Genomic DNA, 26,370 nt, shown 5'->3' with positions numbered 1-26,370 from the left:
TTTTCCTCTTCTGATTAACAGGCCTGTGGAGCCAAAACAGTGAGTAACAGCTAAGGAAAAACTCAAAACTATTTTATTGAAAAGAGCTTTTTATTATTAAACAAATCACAAAGATGTTCTCGCCCTCATTTCACTTGGTAACAATCCTTTTTAAATAGAATACTTTAATGCTGGTCATAAAATTCTTATCTTGACAGAGTAAGAATTATAAGAAATACCTGATACATTTTGTTAGATTGTTGTTTTAAGACTAACACTAGCATGCCAATTAAATTGCTTTGTTACAGTACACTGTATTTAAGGGGGAAGTGAAGACAATAACAGCCAGATCTGCTTTTCTACTTGCTACTACAGTACCACATTTGTTTACGGCTCCTCTCTGGGATGTCTCTGTTCAGTAATAAAACAATAAATAATCTCATTGCACACAGCTGCAGAAGTCTCACGACCCAGTCAGAAGGGAGCCAGTCAGCTGCACAAGTCCTCCATGTGTGATGGCAGGAGTGGCTCATTACTTGGCTTTTGAAGCACGTACTGTACAGCACTGGAGAGGCCTCCAGAAGAGGCTTTTATGTGTGTTAGACGAGAGCGCTCCTGAACATCTTGCCTAGAAATCTGTTTTGAAAACATGAAGAAAGCTAAACTGTTTTGAAATAGCTTTGAAGGGATGGGATGGCTGTTGCTACAGGGCGCTTTTTAAACAATGTGGAAAACTTAGTACAAAGTAATATCAGTAAACCTAGAAAATGTCCCCAGAATAAAAGATGGCAGCTGCTGAGGAAAGTGATGGCCAGAGACAATCAGGGCAAGGTCACCTTTTGCAAAAGAGGAACCCTGTTAAGATTCCTGGCTCCATTGTATGAAAAAAAAAGTTAAAAAGATGAGAATTTAAGGCACACTTTGCAAGGACATCTGTGACTAAGGTGTTCTTCATATAATAGTGATAACATACACAGCAGACCACATGCCTGGTATTCAACATACATTAATGTTTTCAAAGAGATGGAACTTGCCAGCAACATCAGAACACAAAAGACCCCCTTAAAGGGGCGGGGGGAAAGGCCCATTTTGCCAGGTAGTGATGGTGTACACCTTTACTTCCAGCACTTCGGAGGCAGAGGCAGGTGGATCTCTTGAGTTTGAGAGTGAGTTCCAGAACAGCCAAGACTATGCCAAGAAACCCTGTCTCAAAAACAAAAACAAAACAAACAAAAAAAAAAAAAACATGAGGAATATTAACATGGTATCTGCAGATAAGTTTCTGAAGTGAAAGTACATCTATTTAAGAGTTCTGGCATTATCCAAGGCAACCATAAGGTCTGTGGGACAACATGCACTTTATAGCTATGGCCCCTGTGTCTGAGGAATCAGAGGCCAGATGTGGTAGACTCATTCATCAGCTCAGGTTGTGTGCTTTGTCTTTTTAGTGCTGAGAATAAAGTCTAGGGTGTGACATGCTAAAATACATTTTGCCATTGAAATCTATTTTCTAACTCCTCTCCCCTTAACAACTTTTTTGAGTGCTGTACTGAGTTGCTCAGAGTGGCTATGCAGCAAACCCACAAATTGTAATCCTCCTGCCTCAACTCCAGTGTAGCTAGAATTATAGGCCTATGTAGCAATGCCTGTTGTATAGGAACCTTTAATGAACATAGCTTACTCTTAGGAAAACAGCTTGGGTTTTTCAACTGTGATAACATTTAGTGGATTACAACTGGTCTAAACCTTTTTTTTTTTTTTTTTTTTTGACATAGTAAACAGTCTAGAAAGTATGCTGCCTGTTTTTAAAAAGCCATAAAAATTCAATTATCTTCAGAGAGTCTGAAAGGCTTTGGAGTAGGAGACGGCAGAATTAAGATGACTGAAGAAAAAAGTAGACCTCAGCTACTGGAGCCATAAACATCAGTGACAGCCTAAGCGGAAGGGAGCTGTTTGCAGTGCAGAAAGTCTGTGTTACTGCGTGTGAGCCCAGTTTTGAAGAGGACAATGAATATAAGCGGTGAAGGTGTACTTAATAACAGAAGCCTAGGCGGGGCTCAGCAGGGCCTGTCTGTAGTCTCTGCTACTCAGTGGTTTGAGGTGAGAGGATCACTTGAGTCCACGAAGCTCCAGGCTACCTGAGCAACAGTGAGACACAGTCTCAAGCCACTCTCGGTGTGAAGGGTCTGAAGAAATTCCACCTTTAATCAACACAACCCCCTAACACTGGGGAGGTAAGGATATACTCATTTGCCTGCTTTTTGCACACAGTAGATGGTAATACTTATTGGCTCAATGTAATGGCTTCAAAAATAAGGTTTCCTAGGGACTGCCACGGGGCCAGGCATAGTCACATCCTTTGTGAAGAGTGGAAGGAAAAGGGGTTGATTGACAAGTTAGGGGAGAAGAAAACTTTCCTGGAAAGAGAAGAGGAAGAGGTAAAGTGCTATGCCAGGAGCTGAGCAACAGACCTTTCACACCCAGAACAACCGTGCAAGGAGGCCAGCCAATGATGGTCAGACAAGACAGGACAAGATGACAGAAGTTTAAAATGTTTACGATAATGGTCTTCAGCGGGTTAAATATGTAGTAGAGCACCCATGCCTAGCATGCATGTCGACCTGTGTTCAACCTCAACACAGAGAATGTCCTGAGAGAGAAAATACGGTTCTCTAGAAATGCTAGTCCTTGTGCTGGCATGGACCAGCATGACCAAAATAGCCAATCAAATCAAATGTTGGGTATCATTGGAAAGGGGATCTGAAATCCTGAGCTGGGTAATAAATTCAGAAAATAGTAACTAAAATCAGCAAGGGCCCAAACAGGAAAGCACTACTATAAAAGAAGCGTTGTGGTAGCACATTGTGCCCACAAGCAAGAGGTCCTGGCACTCTCCATACCCCGGCCCCCGTAAGGCCAAACTGAAAGCATTGGCAATCTTTAGACTCAAATAGCACATACACTAGCTTCTAACCACAGACCAAAAACTAGGTATTTCACAGAAATACAAAGGTCCTAAGGTTACGACCATGTTTAATTCTGTAAACACACTGGCGTGGGAGGCAGTGCTGGCACTGGAGTGAACTGAGAAGCTGAGTGAAGGTGGCATGTGAGCAGCAGCCATGTTCTGTGACAGCTGCCCCTTGAGACAGCGGCTCCTTTCTTACAGCTCTAAACCTTGGCACAGTTAAGAACTACTCTCTTGATCTTGCTAGCTCACAGCTGTAATCCCAAGATTCAGGAGGCTGAGGCAAGAAAATTGTTAATTCAAGGCAACCTGAGCTACAAAGTGAGTTCCAGGCCAGCCTGAGTGACAAGACCCCTATCTGAAAATAATAATCCTTAGGGACAGCTTGAAGCTCTACATTGTGCCACAGGATCACAAATATTCTTATGCAGTATCTCCATTCCCCCTCTGAATTACAAAAACCAGAGATTCCCCCCGACACACACCCTGTTTTTTAGGGTGGGGAATGTAATAAGGGTAAGAGGAAGAAAAAAAAAAATACCACTATTGGTAGGTTATGGGACTTCAGGGAGTCAACTTAATTTAGCTTGTAAGCAAAAAAGAAAAACATTTTAAAAAATGAGGCACTGCAAGGGTTGAAATGAGATTTTTCTTTGGTTCCCAGGGACCTGTCTCTGAACTTTTAGTCTAACTAACGTAGAGATCCAAACCTTTTTTGATTCTTCTTCACAGGACACTGACATACAAAAAAGTCTCAAAAGATATGCACTCTGGTGCCAGCCACGCACCTGCCAAGTGGCTCGGGAGCCATTCACATTAGAAGTGCAAAATTATTGAAGCCCAAATCACTAGGCTCAAGGGCAAGACTCGTCTATAGCCCCCTCCCTCATTATAAGGCCAGCTAATGGGCTTCAGTGCAGGCTTTCTCCAGAGTCTTTCAGAAGATGCCTGAGTCGTCTTCTTCCTGTGAGGAAGCTGTTGAGAATGCGGGCTTCAAAGGATGTACTTGGCCTCAGCTGGAGATGCCCAGAGACTGCAGCAGGTGAAAGGTGGCTCCCAGGGCCCAGCCCGTCTCTATGTTGTTCACTTTCTTTGTGAGCTGCGGAAGGAGAAAAAGAGTCTTCACATTTCCATCCAGTTCTGAACATGAGCAAGCATGGCTGTTGGACAGCTAACACCTTTAAAGAGCACTGCTGTGAAGCCCCAGTGCCCCTATATCCAGCATGTTCAGAAGTGGTCTATCCATGCATTTTTAGAGAGTCTGTCAGATGGGCTTGTGAATGTTCCTTAATCTCAACAACAACAACAACAACAAAAAAACATCACCCTTTGCTTCATCTTCTAAATCACCAATTTCTGATAAGGCAAATCATGGATGTGGTAGGAATGGAATTGGCATGGGCTGGGAATGTATTTAGGGTGGAAAAGCACATTCTCAGCTTTCAGACTATGTAAGCAACTGTCCCTTGAGCACTAATAACAATCAACTGAGGCATTCTGCACCAGATTGTCTTGGTAGCTCAGTGCCTTCATTGCTTTGGACAAAACTTTAGAGCTGATTCCTCAATTACTGAAAAAGGTGTTAGTGTTTATCCAATTGTTTTCTTCTCTCTCTCTGAGACAGGGTTTCTCTGTGTAGCCTTGACTGTTCTGGACTCCACTTTGTAGACCAGGCTGGCCTCAAATTTACAGAGATCCACCTGCCTCTGCCTCCTGAGTGCTGGGATTAAAGGCGTGGGCCACCACACCTGGCTTCAAATTGTTTTCTTTAGACTTTTTCTTATTCCTCACTGATTTCAGCACATGTACACTCTGCTTCATCTATGATAAGCTATTGGTTGTAAAAATAGGTCTTTTAAAAAAGCTTTTTCAGTTTTACTATCTTTGAAAATTATGTGTGTATATAAGTGTCTGCCTGTGGGTATGTGCCCAAGAGTGCAGGTGCCAGTGCAGACCAGAGGTGTCGGAGCTCTTTGCAGCTGGAGCCACCTGAGGTAGTGCTAGGAATTGAACACTCATCCTCTGGAAGAGCAACAAGCATTAACTCTGAACCGTCTCTCCAGCCCCCTGAAACATAATATTAAAAATATTTGTTATATTTTATGTGTATTTTGACTACAGCTATGTATGTGTACTATGTACTATGTGTGTGCCTAGTGCCCACGGAGATCAGAAGGCAGTGTCAGATCCCCTAGAACTGGAGTCACAGATGGTTGTGAGCCAATATGTGTGTGTTGGGAACCAAACCTGGGTCCTCTGCAAGAGCAGCAAGTGCTTTTAACCACTGAGCCATCTCGCCAGGTGGTCTAAAATATATCTTATGAATTTCATACCATTCATTTTTTTACTTTCTATGCCACTATTGAATGATTGCAAATTATATTTACAGTGATGGTCAAAATGTGGTCCTTGCCCTCAAGCAGCATACAGTCTATTAGAAAATTCAACCAACTGTCCAACAGACTTAGACCATATAGCATAGACTGCATATGCCTGAAACATTGATGCAGTCAATGCTAACTCAGTGCTAACCATTGTGCACAATGGGACAAGAGGTAAGCCAAGGTTACCGGCCAGGTGTACCTGCCTCGGGGCCTCTCTGAATTAAGTCTGTGTGATGGCTCCAGGTTCTTGTTATCTTGTGCTCTCTCACAGCCCCAGGATCAGTGGCAGGTGAGGGAGTGCCAGCTTTAGATGAGGCACCTAGGATTCAGGAAGCATGGCTCTTCCAACCTGCTTGCACTTTATTTTGCATGCTTATTTCTCCCATCTCTTTCTCAGTGCTTCTCACTGAGTTCTAAACTGACTTCATAAACTATGTGACTTGAACATCTTCACTGGGCTCCAAGTCCTTCTGGGCTGTGTCCGGTGGGACACCATGCCTGATACTATATTCAGAGATTATAGTAGTGCATATGAGTGTTTTGTGTTCTTGTGGGACCTAGCAGGGTGCCCTTGACTGTAGCCCAAACAAGAACATCTGCTGCTCTGATTACTAAACAAGTCTCCCAAGCCGACCAAAGCAGCTGTGAGACTGCAGCACTCCGCATCTTACCTGTAAGAGGGTGCTGTCTGCAAAGCCAAAGCCATCTTTCAATAAGGCTGTGATGTAACTGAGATCCATGCATAGGAAAGGACTGCCCGAGGAGAAGCTCTCCAAGTTATCACACACTGAAAGAGAGACAGACAGCATTCACATTTGCAACTAAGATGGATGGGGTTCTCTACAGAGAGACAGGGCTTGAGTAAGCAGAATCTCTCCAGTTAGTTGGTACCTGGGCTTCTGGAAGACACAGCTTCTTTAGAATCTGTAATTTCTAGTATGAAGCCATCTCTTCCTATTTACATGCCTCTAGGCATATTTGCCAGTTATGAGTGATGGGGGAGCAGGGGAAAGGCACTGCCAGCACAGGCGCTGGGCCTTGCACACCCTCGGCAAGCTCTCAGCACCTGAGCTGTACTCTAGCAGCACCCTGCTTTTTAAGTTTCTTTACTAGTGCGGCCACTTAGTACCAAGTCCCCAGTGAAGGCCCAGAGAACAGAGAAATATAATTTAACCCTCTCTTGTGGCCACTGTAAAAGATCATTTGTATTTCAGATTTATTCTCAAGGATGTCCACGTGGCCATTTCCCATGCATTCTGGTGCTCAGTTTCTTACCACTGCTGATAACCCTATTTCAATGTAAAGAGAGAAAGGGAGAGATCGTGCCAGGCTGAGTGTATAGAGAGCTCAGGAGTCAGAATGACTGTATAGCGTCCATGAGGCTGGATTCCATCCCTACTATCACATAAATCAGTCAGGGCGACTCATGCCTGTAATCCTAGCACTTGAGAGGTGCATCAGAACTCAAGGTTATCCTCAGCTACATGGCAAACGTGAAGCTGCCCTGGGCTACAGAAGACCTTGTATCAAAAACAACAGTAACAACAAAAAGCCCACAAACAATAGTATTGCACTAATAATAATATGAGAAAAATATGGAAAGGTGGAAAGTTTGTTTGTTTGAACCATTTCCCTAAAGTGTCTCATATCCCTATATTCTTATTTGACAGCATCTAAAGGCTCGCAGAGCAAGCTGGAAGGCTCAGAAGGGAGCCAGTCCCCAGAGGCTCTGTACTCACAGCCACATCTCATACCCAACTTCAAGAATTTCCAGACACTTACCTTCCCTGGCTTTTCTTTCAAAATCTTCAACTTTTAAAACACCCCCCTTTTCATAATCTAAAATGAGACAGAACAATAGATAATATCAAAAGCTTCAAGGAAACAAGGGCATTTATCCTAGTGATATACAGCAATAAAAACTAGAAATATACAGCATTTCCAACATAGACTGATACAGAAACATGACATCTCTATATCACAAATCCATGCTGCTTATTTTATTCATTTACAATTAATGCATGTTACTGTTTTTTTTATAATGTATTTAAACAAAATAAAAATGTAGGTCCATTAGAAAGTGTAGTAAATGGGCTTAAGAGATGGCTTGGTGGTCAAGTGCACTTATTGCTCCTGCAGAGGACTAAGGCTTGGTTTAAGAATCCACATCTGGTGGCCCTTAACCACCTGTAACTCTTGAGGATTTGATGCCCTCTGGCCTCTGCAGACACTTCCACACACACATGGTCCTTATAAACTCATGCAGGCGCATACATATAAATTTAAAAATACAGTAAACAGGGCAGCAAATCATCTCTCAGGTCATGACAGGTCATGTGTGCACTCTCACATCTAAACAAAAACACAGCTTCTGAAAAGAAAAAAAAAGAAAAGAAAAAAGAAAAGTCATAAAAGAATAGGAAATTGGGCAAGGGGTAAAATATCTTGTGTGTGGTGAGGTCTCACAGGTACATCCATGGCAAGGTCTGGCAAACTGCATGAAAACATGCATTTACTGTCTATCAACTTGTGGTTTGAATAGGAAATGTCTCCCATGGGCTCATGTGTTGAAGGCTTGGTCTCCAGACAGTGGAGTCTGCAGTCTGTGAGGTGACTAGACCATGCGGCTCTGCCCTCAGTGAGGTAAGCTCACATGTGTTCATAACTTGATAGTATAACGAGGAGGCAGTGGCAACTTCTGCACCTGGGGCTTAGGTGAGGGAGTGGGTCAACAGGAGTGTGCTGCTGAGGGCTCTATCTTGTTCTAGAGCCTGCCCTCTGCCTCTGCCTGCTTCCTGGCTGCCATGACGTAAGCAGCTTTGCTCCTCCACGCCCTTCCACCATCATGTTCTGCCTCACCGTGGCAGAAACAAGGAAGTTGCCGGCCATGGGCTGAAACCCCTGCAACAACGATCCAGAAGAAATCCTTACTCCTCTAACGCTTCTCTCAGGGTCTAGTCACAATCACAGAAGCGCTGATTCACGCAGTTACAACTCATAAGATGGAAGCAAGCTGGGACTAGTAGCCCAGGCCTGTGATCCCAGCTACTCAGGAAGCTGAGGCAGGGGGATCACAAGTACAGGCCCTATACATACTACATAGTCTCAAAGTCATCTTGGGCAAGTCAGAACTGTCTCAAAATGAAAAGCTGAAAAGGGGGGCTTAAAATGTAATCTGGTGGTAGAGCACCCGCCTAGCATGTGCAGAGATTCTGGATTTAATCCCAGTATAGGAAAAGAAAAAAAAAAAAAAAGGCTTCATTTACAAAGTCAGATGGGGGGGGGGGGGCACATTTGTAAAACCCTAGCACTCAGAAGCCTGGGGCAGAAGGATGGCTACAAAATTGGGGCCAACCTGGGCTACACAGTGAGTTCATTGCCAGCCGAGGATACATAGTAAAAACCTACTTCAGGCTTTATGTATAGTTAGGTCATTTTCCACCTCCCAAAGACCATGAGTATATTCACCTTTCTGTTTTAGTGGCTAGTGTTAACACTACGGGAAAAGAATTGGTAAATCACTCTGACCCACATAGCCTCCAATGCTCTTGACCTTCCCCAGCGTAGCCCCATCTCTTTCCCCATGGCCTAACCCCAGATGTGAACTCACCAATCAAGTGTGTTTCGGCAGCTCGGTCATAATAGTAGGAGAAAGCATAAAAGGAGCTTCCCCGAACCTCTTCTGGCTGGTGAAGTTTTCCTTGTACTACCCTCAGCACTTCTGCATAGCAGGGCTCAAAGCCCACCTCCCCTGTCAGGGAAAAAGTATATATCATTTGAGAATAATGATGTGGCAAACTACTAGAGTCAATGAGAGAAGAGCAAGAAAATCAAGGAAGCTGAATCTTGGCCTTTGAGCAGCAGTAGTGGGAGTAGCATAGCTATGGTTGAGGTTTAGCTTGATCCCTTCACAGTGTGAAGAGGATGAGAAGAAAGAGGAGGAGGAGAAGGAGGAGCTTCTGAAACAGCGGGACACTTTGAAGGTGGAGCTGACCCAACTGTTACAGTGACAGGTGGAACAGGGTCTAAGCTATTCAAGATATGAGTGGTCCACAAACACATGACTGACCTCTCCATCATTACATTCAGAGAGAAAAACCTCAGAAGTTCCACAAGAGCAAGAAGTAAAAGGCCCAGACCTGCACCCCAGGAAGACTAGAGCCAGGTAACTCTGGCCCACCAAGTCTGAGCAACTGAAGACAAGTAGCACCGGCAGAAACAGCTATACCTTCTGTGCACATATGCAGATAAGGCTTGGAGTCACCTCAACACCAAAACAAAACCTGGGGGCTGAAGACATGCCTCAGTGAAGAGCACTGGCTGCTTGTTTAAAGATGTTATTATTTCATGTGTGTAAGTGTTTGGTGCATGTATATCCGTGCACTACATATGTATCTGGTGCCTTCGGAGTCCAGAATCCCCTGGAACTGTTGTTTCAGAGAGTTGTGAGCCACCATGTAGGTGCTGGGAATTGGACCTGAGTCCTCTGAAAGAGTAGCAAGTGTTCTTGGCCCTGAGCCATCTCTTCATTCCCACTTCCTGCTCTTATAAAGGATATGGGTTCAGGTCCCAGGAACCATGTGAAGGCTCACAACTGCCTATACCTCCAGTCGCAGAGGATCTGACACGTCTGACCTCCAGGGTACTAGATGCACACATAGTGTACACACAAACACGCAGGCAAAACACATAAAACACATCCATATATGCAAATAAAATTTTAAAATCTTAAAAACATAAAACTAGACAAAATGAAAATGAAAAAGGCAGCCAAGTCTTAGAAGTCTTAAAAACAGATCTGTGGGCTGGAGAGATGGATCAGAGGTTAAGAACACTTGCTGTTCTTCCATAGGTCCTGAGTTCAATTCCCAGCAAACATATGGTGGCTCACAACCATCTATAGTGAGATCTAGTGTGCAGGCAGAATGTTATATAAATAATAAATATATATTTAAAAAAACAGATCTGTAACTTTCTTTAACCTCATTGCTTGTCTGTGGCAGCTCCTCTCCTTAACTTTTGCTCACCAAATCCAGCCACAGCCACAGCCACAGCCCACCTGCTCCTGCCTGCCATTATGTTTCATGGTGTTTGTGAGCAATTATTCAGAAAGCTTCCTGGTTTCCTTCTCTGAAATAACAAAATTTCTCTTACTTTAATGTCTGTGCCTTTTATAATATCTACTGTATGATTCTTACCTCAACTCTTGAGTTTTACTGTAACTGAAATCGTTAAAAATACACAGGATCTGAAACAGAGAGTTGCATGCTGTACTAGACAGGTTACAACACGTTTTTAGCATGACCATAAAACTCACAACAGGATTCAGAGTAGCCACTGCCTTGTACGCTGTCCCTTGGACATACCAAGACCTCTAGAATAAGTGCTTTCAAAATGGCAAGTCTCTCTCCGGCTCTGAATCCTTCCTATAGGAGTTTTCCAGAACATGAACTATGAAGGTAATTTTAACCAGTGAGAAAACGCCATTCACCTCCTTGGTTGCCACCATACTGGTATTTCACACCCCCGAAGATCCACTCTGCTTCCAACCATCTTGGTAAACAGGCACTTCGAAAAGTACGTCCATCAGTCCCTGAAAGAAGCACAACACAAGGGAAGTCTGTGAGAGCCAGAGGGTAGAAGCAAGACACAAGAAACACTGAACTGAATCAAGGGGGATGGGCCTTATCTTGTGAAGGCTGCATCCTGTGACACAGCTTCTTCACAGGCTTTGTGGTAATGGTGAACTCTCTAAAGCCAGAGACAAATTTTTATACACATGCACATTTGCCAGAGGGTTTTTAACTTTTGTCACATACCAAAGAAACAGAAAAACATAGTAAAGTAAGTTCCTTTTTTTAATGGTAGTTGAGATGTTAAATGAAACACACTTGAAGATACTTGGTAAATTGAAATGTTCTGTGCTTTTCATCCTAGTACTAGCTTACTGTGAGCAAGGCACTGTCTGTGGTGCATTAGATATAAAATCATATTTAAGGTGAAGAACAGGACACAGAAAGGTCAATGATTTGTCCCCAATTATAAATCTGGGATTGCAGCCAGTTCTGCCTGTGCCCAACTGTGAAGACAGAAAAGGAATTGCTCAGTCATTCCACTTGGCAAACAGAACAGACTGTGTTTCCTGACAAAGGTTGTGCAAGTTCCCACCAAATACTGGAGGCTCCAGCCTTGTAGTTACAGGTTCTTACCTTGTGTAAGTAACCTTCACTCTAAAGGTGATGAACACATACCCCAGCACCGGCAGGTTTTATGTCTATTATGCAACACATGCCTCCCAAGTCAACACAGCCCTTTGCTCCAAGAATGGCAGAGGGGAACTGCATTTTGGCTGTCTCTCACCAGGAACTGGTACTCAGACAAACCTTCTGTTTCCAGGGCTCCCAGAGTTGCTAGTCTTGCAGCTTTCAATCCAAATCCCAAGTAACTGCAAAATACAGATTGACTGATTTCAGACTGTCCTGGATGTTTTCAGCCCACAGCTGCCTTTTTCAAATGTGTCATGATTTCTCTGACTCCCTTTGGAAAGATGGAAGCTCTGGCCTGTCTCTGTGCTGTATTTAGTCACATGACCAATAGAGGAAGACTTCTGTAGTCTGGGTCAAGGATATGCAGCAAGAACTGCTCACAGGTGGGGTACCAAGGAACAGAATCATTCTGGTGTCCTAGCCTGAGAGCCGTCCCCAGAAAATCTCTGATCAGTTTTAGACTGGTCTCTGAACACCTGCAGCCCAGCTCGAAAGATGAACTCTGGCTGATGTCTGGGCCTTCTTCACAGGCTCCCATCTAAAGGAAGAAAAATGGATTCTTTTTTTTTTTTTTTAATTTTATTTTTCTCATTAGTTACATTGTGTTAATTCTGTATCCCAGCTGTATCCCTCATTCCCTCCCCAGTCCCACCCTCCCTCCCTCATCTCCTCCCTGCCCCTTTCCAAGTCCACTGATAGGGGAGGACCTCCTCCCCTTTCATATGACTCCGTTTTGTCAGGTATTTTCAGGACTGGCTGCAAAGTCCTCCTCTGTGGCCTAACAGTACTGCTCCTCCCTTGGGAGGTGGGGAGGTCAAAGAGCCAGTCATTGAGTTCCTGTTAGAAATATTTCTAACAGGAAAAATGGATTCTTATATCACAGATTTTTGAGGCCAAAAATGGGGATACCTTCTAAGTTTCTCAGGTTTGGTGTATGGCTTAGGTTTCAGGAGACAGGGCTCAGGGGCCTGGCAGAGACTTTCTGAGGCTTATAAGATACAGTAACAAATGTGAAAATGCTTTGAGAAGTTAGGAAGAGTAATACAGTGTGAACTGTCATCTCCCCCGCCCCCTCCTCACCTATGTGTGTAGAGCTTAAAGGTGCTGTTAAACATCGCAAAGGAAGTGAGGTAGCCCCTCGGTGTTTGTTCCAGGGTTTCCTGCAGACCAGAAAAAGCAAAAAGACCATTCAGCGCCTGCAATTATAAGAAGATTTTAGCACAGCCCTCCACCACCCTCCCCAAAATCAGACATGGGGAAAATTAAACTTCAAGTTTAATTTTGGCTCCTCCCAAGACTGGAGGAGCCAGAGGGACTTTCTCCAGTCATTAATCAACTGCTTAACATAGTCACCGTAGGGCTGATGTCTCAAAGCAGGGTGCCACTGTCTTAACACCTTGACACTTTCTAAGTGTGTTGCCAGCAAGGCCTTAATAAAAACGACTCACCTCAAACTGGGGTAGAAATGTGATTTGGGTGGAGGCACCGCCCAGGTCAAGGGTCCCCACAGTCTCCTGGCCATGGCCATGAAGTTGACCTGTGAATGATAGCAAGGAATGAGTACAAAGGCCATCCAGACTCTCTGTAGGTCCTCCCTTACTTTTATTTTACACTAAAGGTATTTTATGATGATTCACTGCTCCCTAAGCCCAAAAGCTGCAGGCTAATGCAAACTCAGATGGCTTCTGATGCCTTGAAAGCAATTATAAACTTATCTTGTCTCTCTGCCCTCTTCTTTTTTAAAAAGAATATTATGTTCAATTTTAAGTATGTGTGTGTGTGTGGGGATGTACACATGAGTGTGCTGCCCCGAGGCTAAAGTACTGGAGCTAGAATTACAGGCCACTGTAATTCCCAGTGTGGGTGCTGGGAACTGACCTGAGCTCTTCTGAAAGAACAAGTGGTTTTAAGTGCTGATCCATTTCTTTAACCCCAGCCGTTTCTTTTAAACAAAGAACAGAACAGGAAGAGAGGTGGATTTTTATCCTCCTGGTCTGCCTGTAAAAGCCAGTTAGGGTTATAAAATAAGGAAACAGGTGCAATGATACACACCTGTAATCCCAGCACTCAGGGAGGCAGAGGCAGGCAGATCTCTGTGAGTTCCAGGCCAGCCTGGGCAACAAAGCAAGTCCAGGACAGCCAAGGTTACACAGGGAAACCCTGTCTCTAAAAACAACAACAAAACAAAACAAAACAAAAAACTTAAAGATTTATTTATTTTTACCTGTTAGAAAGTTCACAGTAACCCAAGCTAATATGCCTAAATGAGAGAAAAAGAAAGATTATATTCTAGATAATTTCTCCCTCTGTTCTATTTCTCTCTATATTTCATGTCTATAATATTGTCTCCCTGAACCATTCCTCCCTGCTTATTTACTTAGTTCCTCTTTCTTTTATGCTATTCCCAGTTCCTTTAAGTGGATCTTTCATTGACTCCACCCCTTTCTCCTAAAGTATCTATTTCATCATTTACCACACCTTCATAGGACCCATCCATGATGGTAACACTGTCATCTGGGACCAGGAAAGGTGACTTCTTGAAGATCTCCTCTACCTAGGGAAAAGATATAAAAATTCTGTGAGGAAGTTAAACAAATGGTCACATTTTGCTATGTTCTGTAGGTCTTAGGAAATGCTCTAGTTCATTTTCCTAGATAAAACAATAACAACACTCATTCCTTTTCCCTGTGAAACCAGAGAAGGAACTGTCATTTCTTGCAGGACAATTCTAGACATGGAACTGTCATTTTATTGCAAAAACACAAGCATAGGGATTCCTTAAGAAACCCTCTAAATTTATTATCAACTAGACCTAGAGAAAAACATATATTTGTGCCTACTAACTGGAATCAAAAGTCTGTTGTTAGCTCCCTGGACATGCAGTGAATACTGGGAGGGCCAATTCCCATTCCATTCCTTAGATAAGCAAGCGATGAGCTTGCACAGTAAAGGAGCTGAGACACTCTACCTCTGCTGGATTTTGGGGCATGGCTGGGGCCTGTAGAGGCCTAGGGAGACCACAGACCTGGCCTGTGGAGTCCTATTTTAGGAGGTGTGAATGAAGACCTTACACAAATGCTTCTGATTCTCTACAAATATAGGCCACTGAGACATGCATTATGGCCTTAAGTGTTTTTACAGTTATGGATTTGTGTGTATTCATGGTGGACCTGTGAATGCAACAACATATTTGGAGGTTAGAAGACAACTTTCAGGTGTCAGTTCGACCCTTCTACCATGTGGGTCCTGCAGATAAAACTCAGGCTATCAAGCAAGGTGGCAAAGCACCCCTAATGCTGAGTCATCCCACTGACTTATAGCTTATTTTTACATTACTATTATAGGTGGGGACTCTACAAATATAAATAAAAAGGATTCAGTTTGATGTTCTCAGGTCTGACGGGAAGAAATGTATCAAGGAGTGACCTGGGAACCCTGTTTTAGCCAACAAAAAGGGCCAGTCAGGTGACCTGCAGACAAACTTATAGAAGATAGGCAAGCAAACAGAAATAAGCAGATTCTGTTCTAGCCTTCTCCACTCCCATCTTCTGCCCCAAGCTTATTTCAACAGAGCACCCAGCATGGTATTTACTTATTGATATGTATTTGTGTGTGAGCACATGTGTGTGGAGGCCAAAGGTTGACCTCAGGCGTCTTCCACAGTCACTCTCCACCTTATTAAATGAGACTGTGTTTCTTGCTGAACTGGAAGTCAGTGACTAGATAGACCAGCTGGCTGGCAAGCCCTAGAGACCTTCCTGCTCCGTCTTCCCAGTTCGGGGACCACAGGTGCGTACTGCCATGCCTGTCCCACTGTGGATGCTAGGAACTGGAACTGAGGCGCTCATGCTTGCACTGTTTCCACGACAGTGTTTCTAAACGGACAACAAATTATTCCTCCTTAGTCAAAATATCCTGGCATCTACCTTTAAAAGAAAAAAGAAAAAAAAAGCTAAAGCCTTTCTGTTTATCTTTTAATACTGATATGACTAAGTCCCTGTTGCCCAGTGTCCTGATGGCTTCCTCTCATCAAGCCAGCCATGGGACATCCTGGAAGCTGTTCCTGACCTCAGGCTTTGTGTCTGCTGTTTCTTTAGACTGAAATAGTCTTCTGACAAGACCAAATGTCTTGTCAGGTCTCTGATCAAATTAATTACATCAAAGAGATTTAGCTAAAGCAATGGCTCAGTAGTTAGGAACACATCTTGCTCAGAGAGATCTTTACTCTACTTAAGATAGTGATGGTCCTACCCAGCACTCTCTACATGCTTCGCCTTGCTTATGTCTTTCCACAGAATCTACAGCACATAAAATACTCTATATTAACTTATTTCCTTGCTTATTTTCTGTCTCCCTAAAACTAGAAGGTAAGCTCCATGTGGACCCTGACTGTGTCCTTTTTGTTCCTTGTCTATATCTCCAATAACTTCACTAGTGCCTAACACATGGTAGGAACTCAGATGGTGGACTTCGTGAATGAATGAGTGAGTGATTGATTGATTGGGTGGGTGAGTGCATATGAGGACCTGGGATTTTAGGGATTGGAGAGATTGCTGCTTTGGTAGAGGACCCAGGCTCCATTTCCATCACCCACACAGTGGTTCACAACAACCCATTACTTCAGTTTCAGGTTTCAAGGGACCTAATCCTCATAAAATAAAAATAAATAAATCTAAAGAAAAAGCTTTTAAACAAGAATTGTGACCTAAATTCTCACAGACATGCTAGGCTGCTTGTCTTTGGACAAGGGACTTAAATCATTTGTGTTGAGTCAAAGAAAAGCTGTTGACACTAAGACCTTGTAACAACTCAGTTCAAACTGGGACAAGAGCATGATTTAGGTGGAGGTCAGTTCATAGGGCAAATCCCACTTTGACCGGATTGTTTTTTTTATTATAATGAGATTCTGCCTATAAATGTTCTTTATAACATGAAATTTAATGTTTATTATGTCTCATAATATGTTTATTGTAGTATGTACAATAAAATATAGAATATTAAGGTTAATAAAACTATACTAGGCTGGGCATGGTGGTACATGCATTTAATCCCAGTACTTGGGAGACAGAGGCAGGCAGACCTCTGTGAGTTCGAGGCCAACCTGGTCTACAAAGTAAGTCCAGGACAGCTAGGGCTATTACACAGAGAAGCCCTGTCTTGAAAAACAGAAAAAGAGGGGCTGGAGAGATGGCTCAGAGGTTCAGAGTACTGTTTACTCTTCTAGAGGTCCTGAGTTCAATTCCCAGGAGCCATATGGTGGCTCACAACCACCTATAATGAGATCTGGTATCCTCTTCTGGCATTCAGGTGTACATGCAGGCAGAATATTGTATACATAATAAAATAAATAAATTAAAAGAAAAAGGAAACCACACTTAATTTTTTCATTTGAAGAATTGTTGTAAAAATATTTCAAACATTTTATGCCGAGAGAAAAAAAAAACTTAGAAAACCAGAGACTATAAACTGTATAATTCCATTTGTATGAAACATAAGAAACTTTGAGTTTACTTTCTCAAGATCTGTCACGTTTGTTTTTGAGATAGGACCTCTCACTGGGACTTGGGGTTCACTAATTAAGCTATGTTTCTTGGCCACCAAGCCCCAGGGACCCGCCTATCTCCATCTCCCTAGCACTGCGATTTCAAGTTTGTGCCCCCATGCCTGGTATTTTCCACCTATGTACTGGGGATCAAACTCAGGTGCTCAAGCTTGTATGGCAAGAACTTTACTGACAGAGCTGTCTCTCCAGCCCTGTAAATAGACGTATTTCAGTGTACATACATTTTTTCAATAGAGTTTGTTTAAAACCATTTCTATATTATATACCTTTAAATTTTTCAAATGAAGAATATCCATTGGGTGTTGTGGCATGCCTGTAATCCCAGCACTTGGGGGCAGACGAGATGGCTTAGTGGGTAAAGGCACTTGGTGCTAAGCTTGATGCATGAGTTTAAGCCCTAGGATCCGTTGGGTGGAAGGAGTGAGTGAAGTGTAAGTTGCCCTCTGACCTGCATGCTGCACTATGGCACATGTGAGTGTATACACACAAATGCATACAAAATAAATGAACAAACAAATGCAATAAAAATATCATGGAAGGAGTGCTTCCAGCTTTTTAAGGAAAATCTCTTTAAACTCAAGAGTGATAGTTTAAAATGCAGGTGGCTACTCTCCCAGTCACCAGGGCAACTGAGCAATGATGCTGTACAGAAAGCAGAGGTCACTCCATGAGGCTTCATAGAGGAAAAACCCAGCATTATTCAAGATTCAGATTAAAAAATCACCTCCGAGAGCAGAGCCTGGGCTTTCTGCTCTGGCAGTAAACGCAGTCCGGCTGTTGCTTTCAGAACCACTGGGGTCCTTTTCCAGTGACTTCTAGGGATGGAGTCTTTGGCCACTTCTAAGAGTCCTTGAACAGTCTCCGCACCCTGTCAAAGAGAAAGCACAGTCAGCCAGTGGCAGGCCATTTAGCAGCATGGGTCTGTTCCTTGAGTAGGAGGGTGGGAGAGAGCAACAGAGCAATCTGGTAGAGTGCTCCAACCCCTCCTCTCTGCAGAAGGAAATCTAGAGAAGCAGCATTCCCATAGAGTGGAATTCACCGTCTCTGTTACAGAGCTGTCATTCTGAATGATTGTTGTTTTATGTTTCTGTAAATTAGATTTAGGCCAGAAAGTTAGACAATTCAAAGAGCTGCAGTGGGGGAACTTGCTTGTTTGCTAGCCATGACCTAAGCAGGTTACTCGGCTTTCCTGGGGCTTGGTTTTCTAGGGTAGGGGTTGGCAGGTATGTCTCATATTGCCACTAAACTGCTATGTGCACAGTGATCACAAAAACGCAAGTCATAGCTGTTATGCAATCTCTAGGTCAGAATGTGATAGGTTCTTTTTTTTTTAAATATCACTAGTACCGACAAGCAAGGCACAGAGTACATCATTAACCTATGACTGTTTAAAACTATGATTTAAGCCCAATATTTTGGAGCTGGAGAGATGGCTCAGTGGTTAAGAGCATTGGCTGCTCTTGTAAGGTTTGGTTCCCAGCATTCACATGGCAACTCACTATGGTGTGCAACTCCAGTCCTGGAGGTACCTGACACCCTCTTCTGCTCACCACAGGCACTGTGTGCATGTTGTGCAGACAGATACACAGGGAGAACATCAATACACAGAAAATAAAATGGAAAGAATTTAAGCCTACTCTTTTCTAAAGGGAAAACTTTGTCCTTGTAACGAGCTGCCCCCAATCTTTTGAGACAAAGTATCACTATGTAGCTAGAGCTAACCTTGAACTACTGATCCTTCTGCTTCAGCCTCCCACATGTGGAGATGACAGGTGAGACCACACCCTTTAGTAAACACAATACAATCATCCTTTCTAGATGTCAAATCCTCTTCTGCTAATGTAGCTGCTTTCAGCAGTTCAGCCCCTAGCACTTTTGCCATTTCACCTGTTGAACTAGAAAGTGCATCTCAGTTCTTTAAGATCACAGTGTTTTGTTTTTTCCTCTGTTTGTTTGAGACAAGGTTTCTTTGTAGCCCAGGATGTCAAAACAAAACAAAGGCAAAACATTTCATGTTATATAGCCAAAGATGGGCTCAGACTCTTGGTAATTTTCCTGCCCCAGTCTCCTAAGTGCTGGGATTCCAGGTATGAGCCACCATACCCACCTAGGCTGGAAGGTAGCAAACCCCAGCAATTTTCCCAGCTCAGCTTCCCAAGGTGCTGTGGCTACAAGCATTCAAGCAATGCCATCTCCAGTTTTTTATGTGGATGCTAAGATCTGAGCTCAGCTCCTCACATGTGTACAGCAAGTCCTCCTACTCAGTGAGGCATCTATCCAGCTCCGAAAAATCTACTTCTAGCCTTCTACCTATTCCTTGTGAGTCTGGGGTTTACAGTTATGATTACTCAGGAGACTCACTAAGGAAGGAAAAATTATCTCACATGACATCAGTATTATTACTGAACAGCATGAGATATTTAATGACAGGGGTATTGTGTACTTATCAAGACACTGAGACCCTAAAATCAAGTTAAGCCAGGCCTGGTTTTGTAGGCCTAATCACAGCTATTCGAGAAGCTGAGACAGTAGGATCACAATTTTAAAGCCTTCTTATGCCACTGAGTGAGTTCAAGACCAGCCATGCCAACTTAGTGAGATGCTGTCTCAAACGAACATAAAAAGGGTTCTTAGACACAGCTCAGCCACAGAGCACTCACTCTGCGTTTGCTCTCTAACATACATGAAACGGAAACAAACCCCATTAACTCATAAAACTCACCTGTTTGGGCTGATCTACAAAAGCAGAAAGTCCTGGCTTCACAGAGTCAAAAATTTCACCTTCGAGAAAGGGGAGCTCTCCTATTTTTGTCCATGGAAGAAAAAAAGGAAAGAAGGAAAGAGAGAGAAAGAGAATTACCAGACTTTAGGTGCTTCAGATGCTAATCTCTAGGCATTGCTCTACGGTTTAATAGACTAATGAGTCTCCCTGCAAAGCTATTGCACACCGTTGCACCTCTGAGAAATGCTCTGCAGAAGAGTTAGGAAGGGAGAATGCAAGTTCTTCTGCAACCCCGGAGAGCTGCTTTTCCGTCTCTCTGGTGGGGCTCCAGCTCTCACTCCTTTACTGCAACTCCTTTTTTTTTTTTTTTTCAAACTGTTAATAAAACTTTGAAACAGGGTTTCACTATGTAGAGCGGGCTACATAGTGAACTGCCTATATAACCTCAGTTTTGAATTGTGGTCCTCCTGTCCTAGCTCCCTCAGATAATTCAGAAAAAGTTTGTCTTCAAGGTCTCTCCAGTACCATTTCCAAGGATGGCAGTGAAAACTCGTACAGACACTTCTCTCCGAATCACTGCCAACATTCTTGATATTCTGGACCTTTGGGGTATTAACCTTTGGAGAAGACGAAGGACAAATTACAGCTATACCTGCACCAAAACTTCTCCCTCTCTCTTCTTTTTGAGACAGTGTTGTTGTATTGTCACTGGTCTCAAATACCCTATGTAGCTGAGGGTGACCTTGAACTCCTTCCTGACCCTCCTGCTTTCACCTACTGAGGGTTTCTGTGTCCAGTTCATGTGATACTGTGGATCAAACCTAGGGCTTCATGAATGTTGGGCAAATTCTCCACCCACTGAGCTATGTCCCCAGTCTGTCCCACACTGTCTCTCTTAATTCCGCATTAAAATAAACTATGTGTTCAATTACACCTCTGAAGAACTACCTCCAAATGCTGGAAGGTTCCCTAACCCACACCGTACACTCAGCACATCTGTCTCTGGGAGAAGATGCTAAACGTAGACTCATGCAGACTGTGAAGGGCCCAGCCATGCTCACCTGCTGTTTTCTGCACAAAGGTGTAGACATGAATTCGAGTTCCAGTGCTGCCTGCATCAAACATGATTCCATAAAAGGTGCTGGCACTGACATTGATGGGACACATGGAAGACAAGAAGACACCCTCGAACCAAGTCTGCCGTTCTCTGTAGAAGACAGTGCTGCCAATGCGGGCTACCATCAGCATGAAGAAGACAGCGCCCCAGGAAGTGGCCATATTCTTCCCAGCTGTGGACCTGGGGCTTTGTTGCTGAAGCGGTGCTGCTCACACGCCTGCGGGGGCTGAGGGGACAAAGATACACAGGTGTGTTGACTGCCTTCTATGGATAACCTGTTTTAAACACAGAAACCAATGAAAACTTTTCATGGAAATCCTACCCGTCCCCACGGTGTTCCTTCTCTAATAACCAGCACAACAAGCCAAACCAGGCCAACACAGGTTCTCAGGCCCCTCTTCTGAAGAGTGTTTGATTTCAGGAAGGTTTAAAATGTTTTTCCCACACTTTGTTTTGCACTGTAGGGTGGTTTTCACATACTCAAAGGCTGTCTTCTACCCTGCTTCTATATGGTTGAGCTTAACTCTCTTTTTCTATAATTTATTTAATTTTATTTTATGTGCATTGGTGTGAAGGCGTCAGACCACCTGGAACTAGAGTTACAGACAGTTGTGGGCTGTCATGTTGGTGTGGGGAATTGAACCTGGGTCCTCTGCAAGAGCAGACAGTGTTCTTAAGAACTGAGCCATTTCTCTGGTCCCCGAGCTTAACTTTCTTCTTTCCATTTTGACCATTTTGCTTTTATATATTACACTAATATTATACACTAACACTAACCTTCTCTTGTTTTTACTGGGCCTGATGGTATAGACCTATAATCTCAGCTATTCGTGAGGCTAAGGCTAGAAGGATCATAAGTTTGAGGCTAGCTGGGCTACCGAGTGAGTTTAAGGCCAGCCGTTCAACTTAACAAGACTGTCTCAACAGTATTAAGGAGGTATAGCTCAATTCAGACGCTTGACCAGCATGTATAGATCCTGAGTCTGATACTCAGTTCTGCATGAACCAGGCATGGGAGCACAAACCTGTCATCTCAGCATCCAAGAAGGCAGAGACAAACTGTTCAGAAGTTCAAATGATCCTTGCCTACACTGTAAGCTTGAGGCCAGCGTGGGACATATGAGACCCTGGTCAAAACACAGCAGCAGTGGTGTGGGTGACTAGGGCTATAAATCAGCAAAGTGCTTTCCTGTATTCAAGAGGCCCTAGATTCAATCCTCACTACTGAAGAAAAAAATGCTTAACTTCTACATTTCTAATTTAAAGTTTTAAAGATGTTATAAAGTTCAGGAGTGAAGTGCTTGCATGGTGTCTATGATCCTGAGCACCACATAAACTAGGCATGTTAGTACATGCCTATAATACTAGCAAATTCAGGACGTGGAAGTAAGAAGATTAGGAGTTCAAGGTCACCCTCAGATAAAATGTGTTTGAGGGCAGGGAGGCTGAGGCAGTCGTATCTCCCGGAAGCCAGCCTAGTCTATACAGTGAGCTCTAGGCCAGAACTTGTCTCAAAAAAAAATAAGTTTGTAGGCATAATGTTATTGTGAACAAATAAAGATTCAAATGCTGATTTCTGTGCCCCCAAATCTGTTTGCAATTCTTGTTTTGAGATCTCCTGTCTCGATGTGGTATAAACATTGTTCCCCCATCATTCCCTGATATGTCAATAAAAAGGCTTGACAAGGTGGGTGTTGTGATGCATGCCTTTAATTCCAGCACTCAGGGAAGCAGAGGCAGACCTATCTCTGTGAGTTTGAGGCCAGCCAGGTCCACAAAGAGGATCTAGTACAGCCAAGGCTACACAGAGAAACCCCTCTCAATAAACCACAACACACACACACAGAGAGAGAGAGAGAGAGAGAGAGAGAGAGAGGCCTGACAGCCAATGACTGCACAGGGGAAAGAATAGGACTGGACTTCTGTCAGCCAGGGGAGAAGGAGATAGAAAAAGGAAGTGAAGGATTCAGCTATGAGGGCAGGCCTAGGAGACATCAGGAGAGAGCAGCTGGAGAAGAAAAAGCCGTAAAAGCAAGTATCTTGGAGATTTACATTGGGAAGAAGCCAGACTAGCTTAGAGGGTTAAAAATAGATTAAGACTGCTCAGTGCTTGTACCATAAAGCTTGCCAAATAAATATAATAGTTCAGTCTCAATTATTTGGATGTTAGTTGGGCTAAGAGAAAACTGCAACACCATTTTAAAATTATCACTAACATAAGTTAAAGGTCATCCTCAGCTACACATTGAATTTGAGTCAGCTTCAATGAGGAGCCAAGGAGACTATCTCAACAAAAAAGTCTCTCTCCTTGTATTTATGGCCTTCAAAACTGAACTGCCACCTGTGATCAATACTGGCAGTGGCTTTCATATACAGCATTTAAAAAAAATAAGTCAACATAATTTAAAAACACCAAATAAGACCACCATGACTTTCAGTTTTAGATCCTGTTATTGCCAGGAAGACTTAGGGCAAACAGACAAGTTATGGTAGAAACATTCTGTGTCTTATTGGAAGTCATAAAGCAAGTCAACGGTGAAATCCTGACCAGAGGTCAAAAGTCTTAACAGGTGTTCTGCTTTCTTTCCTATTTGGTTTTGTTTTTAAATTATAAGATATTGTTTAAAGATTGATTATATAATATCTTCTAATGTTTTCCTAGGACTGATTTTCGAAATGGGAGGAGACAAGGGATCTGTTATTATTGTTGTATTATTATCAGGTATTATTATTATTATATTAATGACTTTTCAAAATATACAAGAGGCCTTTTTTCATTATCACAGTGTGTCAAGGCCATTAAAGGAAGTTGTAAATGTTCTTGAAATCAGTGGTGAAAACCTTCCGTAGCAGGACTAGAGAGATGGCTCAGAAGTTTAGAGTACACACTGCACTCACAGAGAGTAGTTTATAACTGACTATAATTCCAGATCCAGAAGACTTGACACCCTCTTACAGGTACTCACCTAACATACACAATTAAAATAAAATAAATCTCATTATAAAAACCCAAACCTTCAATAGTAGCATTCAGTAGAATGATGGAATCGAGTCTACCTGGCTGCTTTAAACATTTATTTTTCTTAGATCGCCATGAAGGGAAAAACAAAACAACACAGGATGCTGTTTTGATAATCTGTAGCTGAGCTAGCCTGTAATCAGAGCCAGAGTTCTTCACTGGGGTTGCTCGGCCTCAATGCTAACTTTGGAGCTGGTAGTTCCTAGTGATAAACTGTCCTGTGCATAGTAGGTTGTTTAGCAGCATCTCTGGCCTAGACTCACTAATGCCCACAGAAGGCTTCACCTCATCTCTCCCCAATATACTGACTGTGACAACCAAAATAGGACTCTGGACATTTACAGCTACCTCTTGGCTGGTTGTTTCCTCCTGCTTTCGGCCACACATTTTCCTGGTAGTAACCAAAAATGCCACAGCTATCCTCTAGTAGCTGTCTTGCTTGGTTACCTATTATACCAACATACTGCAATGGAAGTTTGAATATCTATTCCAACACCACAGCTTAACTGCCATCCTATAGCCAAGAATGAAAGCTATTATTTAGGAATGGAAACAATGAGAATTGTTAATCTTTCAGAACCCCAAACAAAGAAGCTCCATCCCAGGAAAGCAAGCACAGAAAGGGCAGCTGCCTGGCCAGATCTGTACTCACCCCTTAAAGCACTACTCCCTTTGGCGGATTCTTCTTTCACAGCAAGTGGGCTGGTCATGCAGGTCAACTTAGCTGAAAGCAGAAATACTGATTTAGATTTTGTTGTTGTTGTTGTTATGTAGTCTTTGCTGGGTTTGAACTCATGGAGATCAGCCTGCCCCTGACTCTCAATACTGTTATTAACAGCATGTACCACCATGCTTGGCTGTTCTCTTTGAAAGGCCCAGGCACCAATTTTCTCAACCTGTCACTAAACTCCTTCAGGGGTCACTCAGACTTTCTGTATTACTGTGGTTTCCATAAGCCTCTCCAGCAAACATTCTATTAAGTAAACATTTGTTTTCTTCCAGAAGAGATTAAGCGGGGAGGGTAACACATGCTAAGCATGTTTTCACGGAGTGAGAAACTGCAGAGTCATACTTGTGTAAGTAGAAGGTTTCCAAGAAAGCAAGATGACACACAAGATGCCCTTTGGCCCTAGAACATGCCCTCTAGTACCACTTGCAACCTCCGTTTTCTTTAAGATTAGTTATTTTAAAAATGGAACTAGAGGGGCTTTCAGTGTGGAATTTATAGAAAGGCACTGCATTTCGTATGACCTGCTTGCACAGCTTGCTCATTCACTTTTTAACAGGCTATACTCACACGTCAGTTTCTCAGCAAAAGGCTCCCTATCCTTTTTTTAAAAAGTGCAACCCAGCTGTCCACATGCTCATTCTTTATTTTTCTCTCTAGTGCTTTTTCTCCTTCCAACACGCTCGCCTACTTCTATTTCCATGTTCCTTCCTTCTCCACTTCTAGCCTCTATTTGATCTACAGGGATTTGTGAGTTTTGTTCTGATGTGCTAGAAGAGTGATAATATACAGTGGGTTTTAGATAAATACCCTGAAGAGATAAAATCGGAGCTAATAGCTCAGGCACTCGGTCCACTAAGCACAGCACAGTAGCTTGACTTCTTTCCGAAGGATTAATCACTCACACTGGACAACAGGGCTCCAAGCTGCCAAGGACAGAGTATTTTCCCGACTGTGTGGCTTACACAAAGGTTTCATTTTGTCCAAATGTGTCAAGTTTTGTATGCTAGTCAAAATAATGTAGATAGTTGTTTCATTTTTACAGTCAGAAGAATACAGCAATATATTTAACCCACTCTTTTCAGGATTGTTTTCTTCAGTCATCTCTTGCTCATTCTCTTCTCACCCACAACAGCCCCTTCAGTTGCTTTAAATGTCTGGTACCAGGTAGTGTGTGCCCATCTCCTGTTACAGTCTTTTCAAACGTGGTTTGTTTTCTGTTAAGATCCTACTGTGTGGCTCAGGCTGGCCTGAGCTTGTCAGATTTGTAAACACTAGTCCTCCTGCCCAGCCTTCCCAGAGCTTCTCATTTTGCTTGTTTCCCAATCTTCCATGCCCTCTGGAATGTGGGAGACCACACTGCAAGAGGCCCGGGCTCCCTCCTGTACTCACCAGCTCCTGTCTGCCCGTTTCCTGAGTGCTTGTGTTCACTGTGAATTGCCTTTGCTCTTTGCTCCTTGTGAGCCCTTTTGAAACAAGCCTTGCTTCACAAATGAGTCACCCTGTGCTAGTTTGTAACTGTGTAGATTTTTGCTAACTCATTTTCCTCTTTATCTTTCTCTTTACCTTCTCCACCTTTTTTCTACATACATGATGGGTTTTTTGCAATTTTTTTTTTTTTTTTT

At 43.0% G+C, this 26,370-nt stretch overlaps 1 protein-coding gene across 1 annotated transcript; it reads right to left on the bottom strand.

Annotated features, from left to right (window-relative positions):
* Positions 1-71: 71 nt before the first annotated feature.
* Entpd5 (ectonucleoside triphosphate diphosphohydrolase 5 (inactive)) lies at positions 72-26,198 on the bottom strand. Its single transcript, XM_055592777.1, has 15 exons — positions 26,138-26,198; positions 24,671-24,742; positions 20,944-21,225; positions 19,883-19,962; positions 17,885-18,028; positions 14,076-14,151; positions 13,822-13,857; positions 13,046-13,134; positions 12,678-12,757; positions 11,715-11,776; positions 10,823-10,924; positions 8,942-9,082; positions 7,114-7,170; positions 6,003-6,118; positions 72-4,046 (listed from the first exon to the last, which is right to left on the bottom strand). The coding sequence occupies exons 3-15, from the start codon at positions 21,158-21,160 to the stop codon at positions 3,960-3,962; spliced, it is 1,287 nt and encodes a 428-aa protein (XP_055448752.1). The 5' UTR covers positions 21,161-21,225; positions 24,671-24,742; positions 26,138-26,198; the 3' UTR covers positions 72-3,959.
* Between the last annotated feature and the right edge of the window lie 172 nt (positions 26,199-26,370).

This window comes from Psammomys obesus, unplaced genomic scaffold (genome assembly GCF_907164565.1).
Source record: "Psammomys obesus unplaced genomic scaffold, mPsaObe1.curated_primary_1811, whole genome shotgun sequence".
Lineage (NCBI taxonomy): Eukaryota > Metazoa > Chordata > Mammalia > Rodentia > Muridae > Psammomys > Psammomys obesus.
Note: the sequence above shows the minus strand (reverse complement) of the source record. Positions and strands in the feature narration are given on the sequence as shown.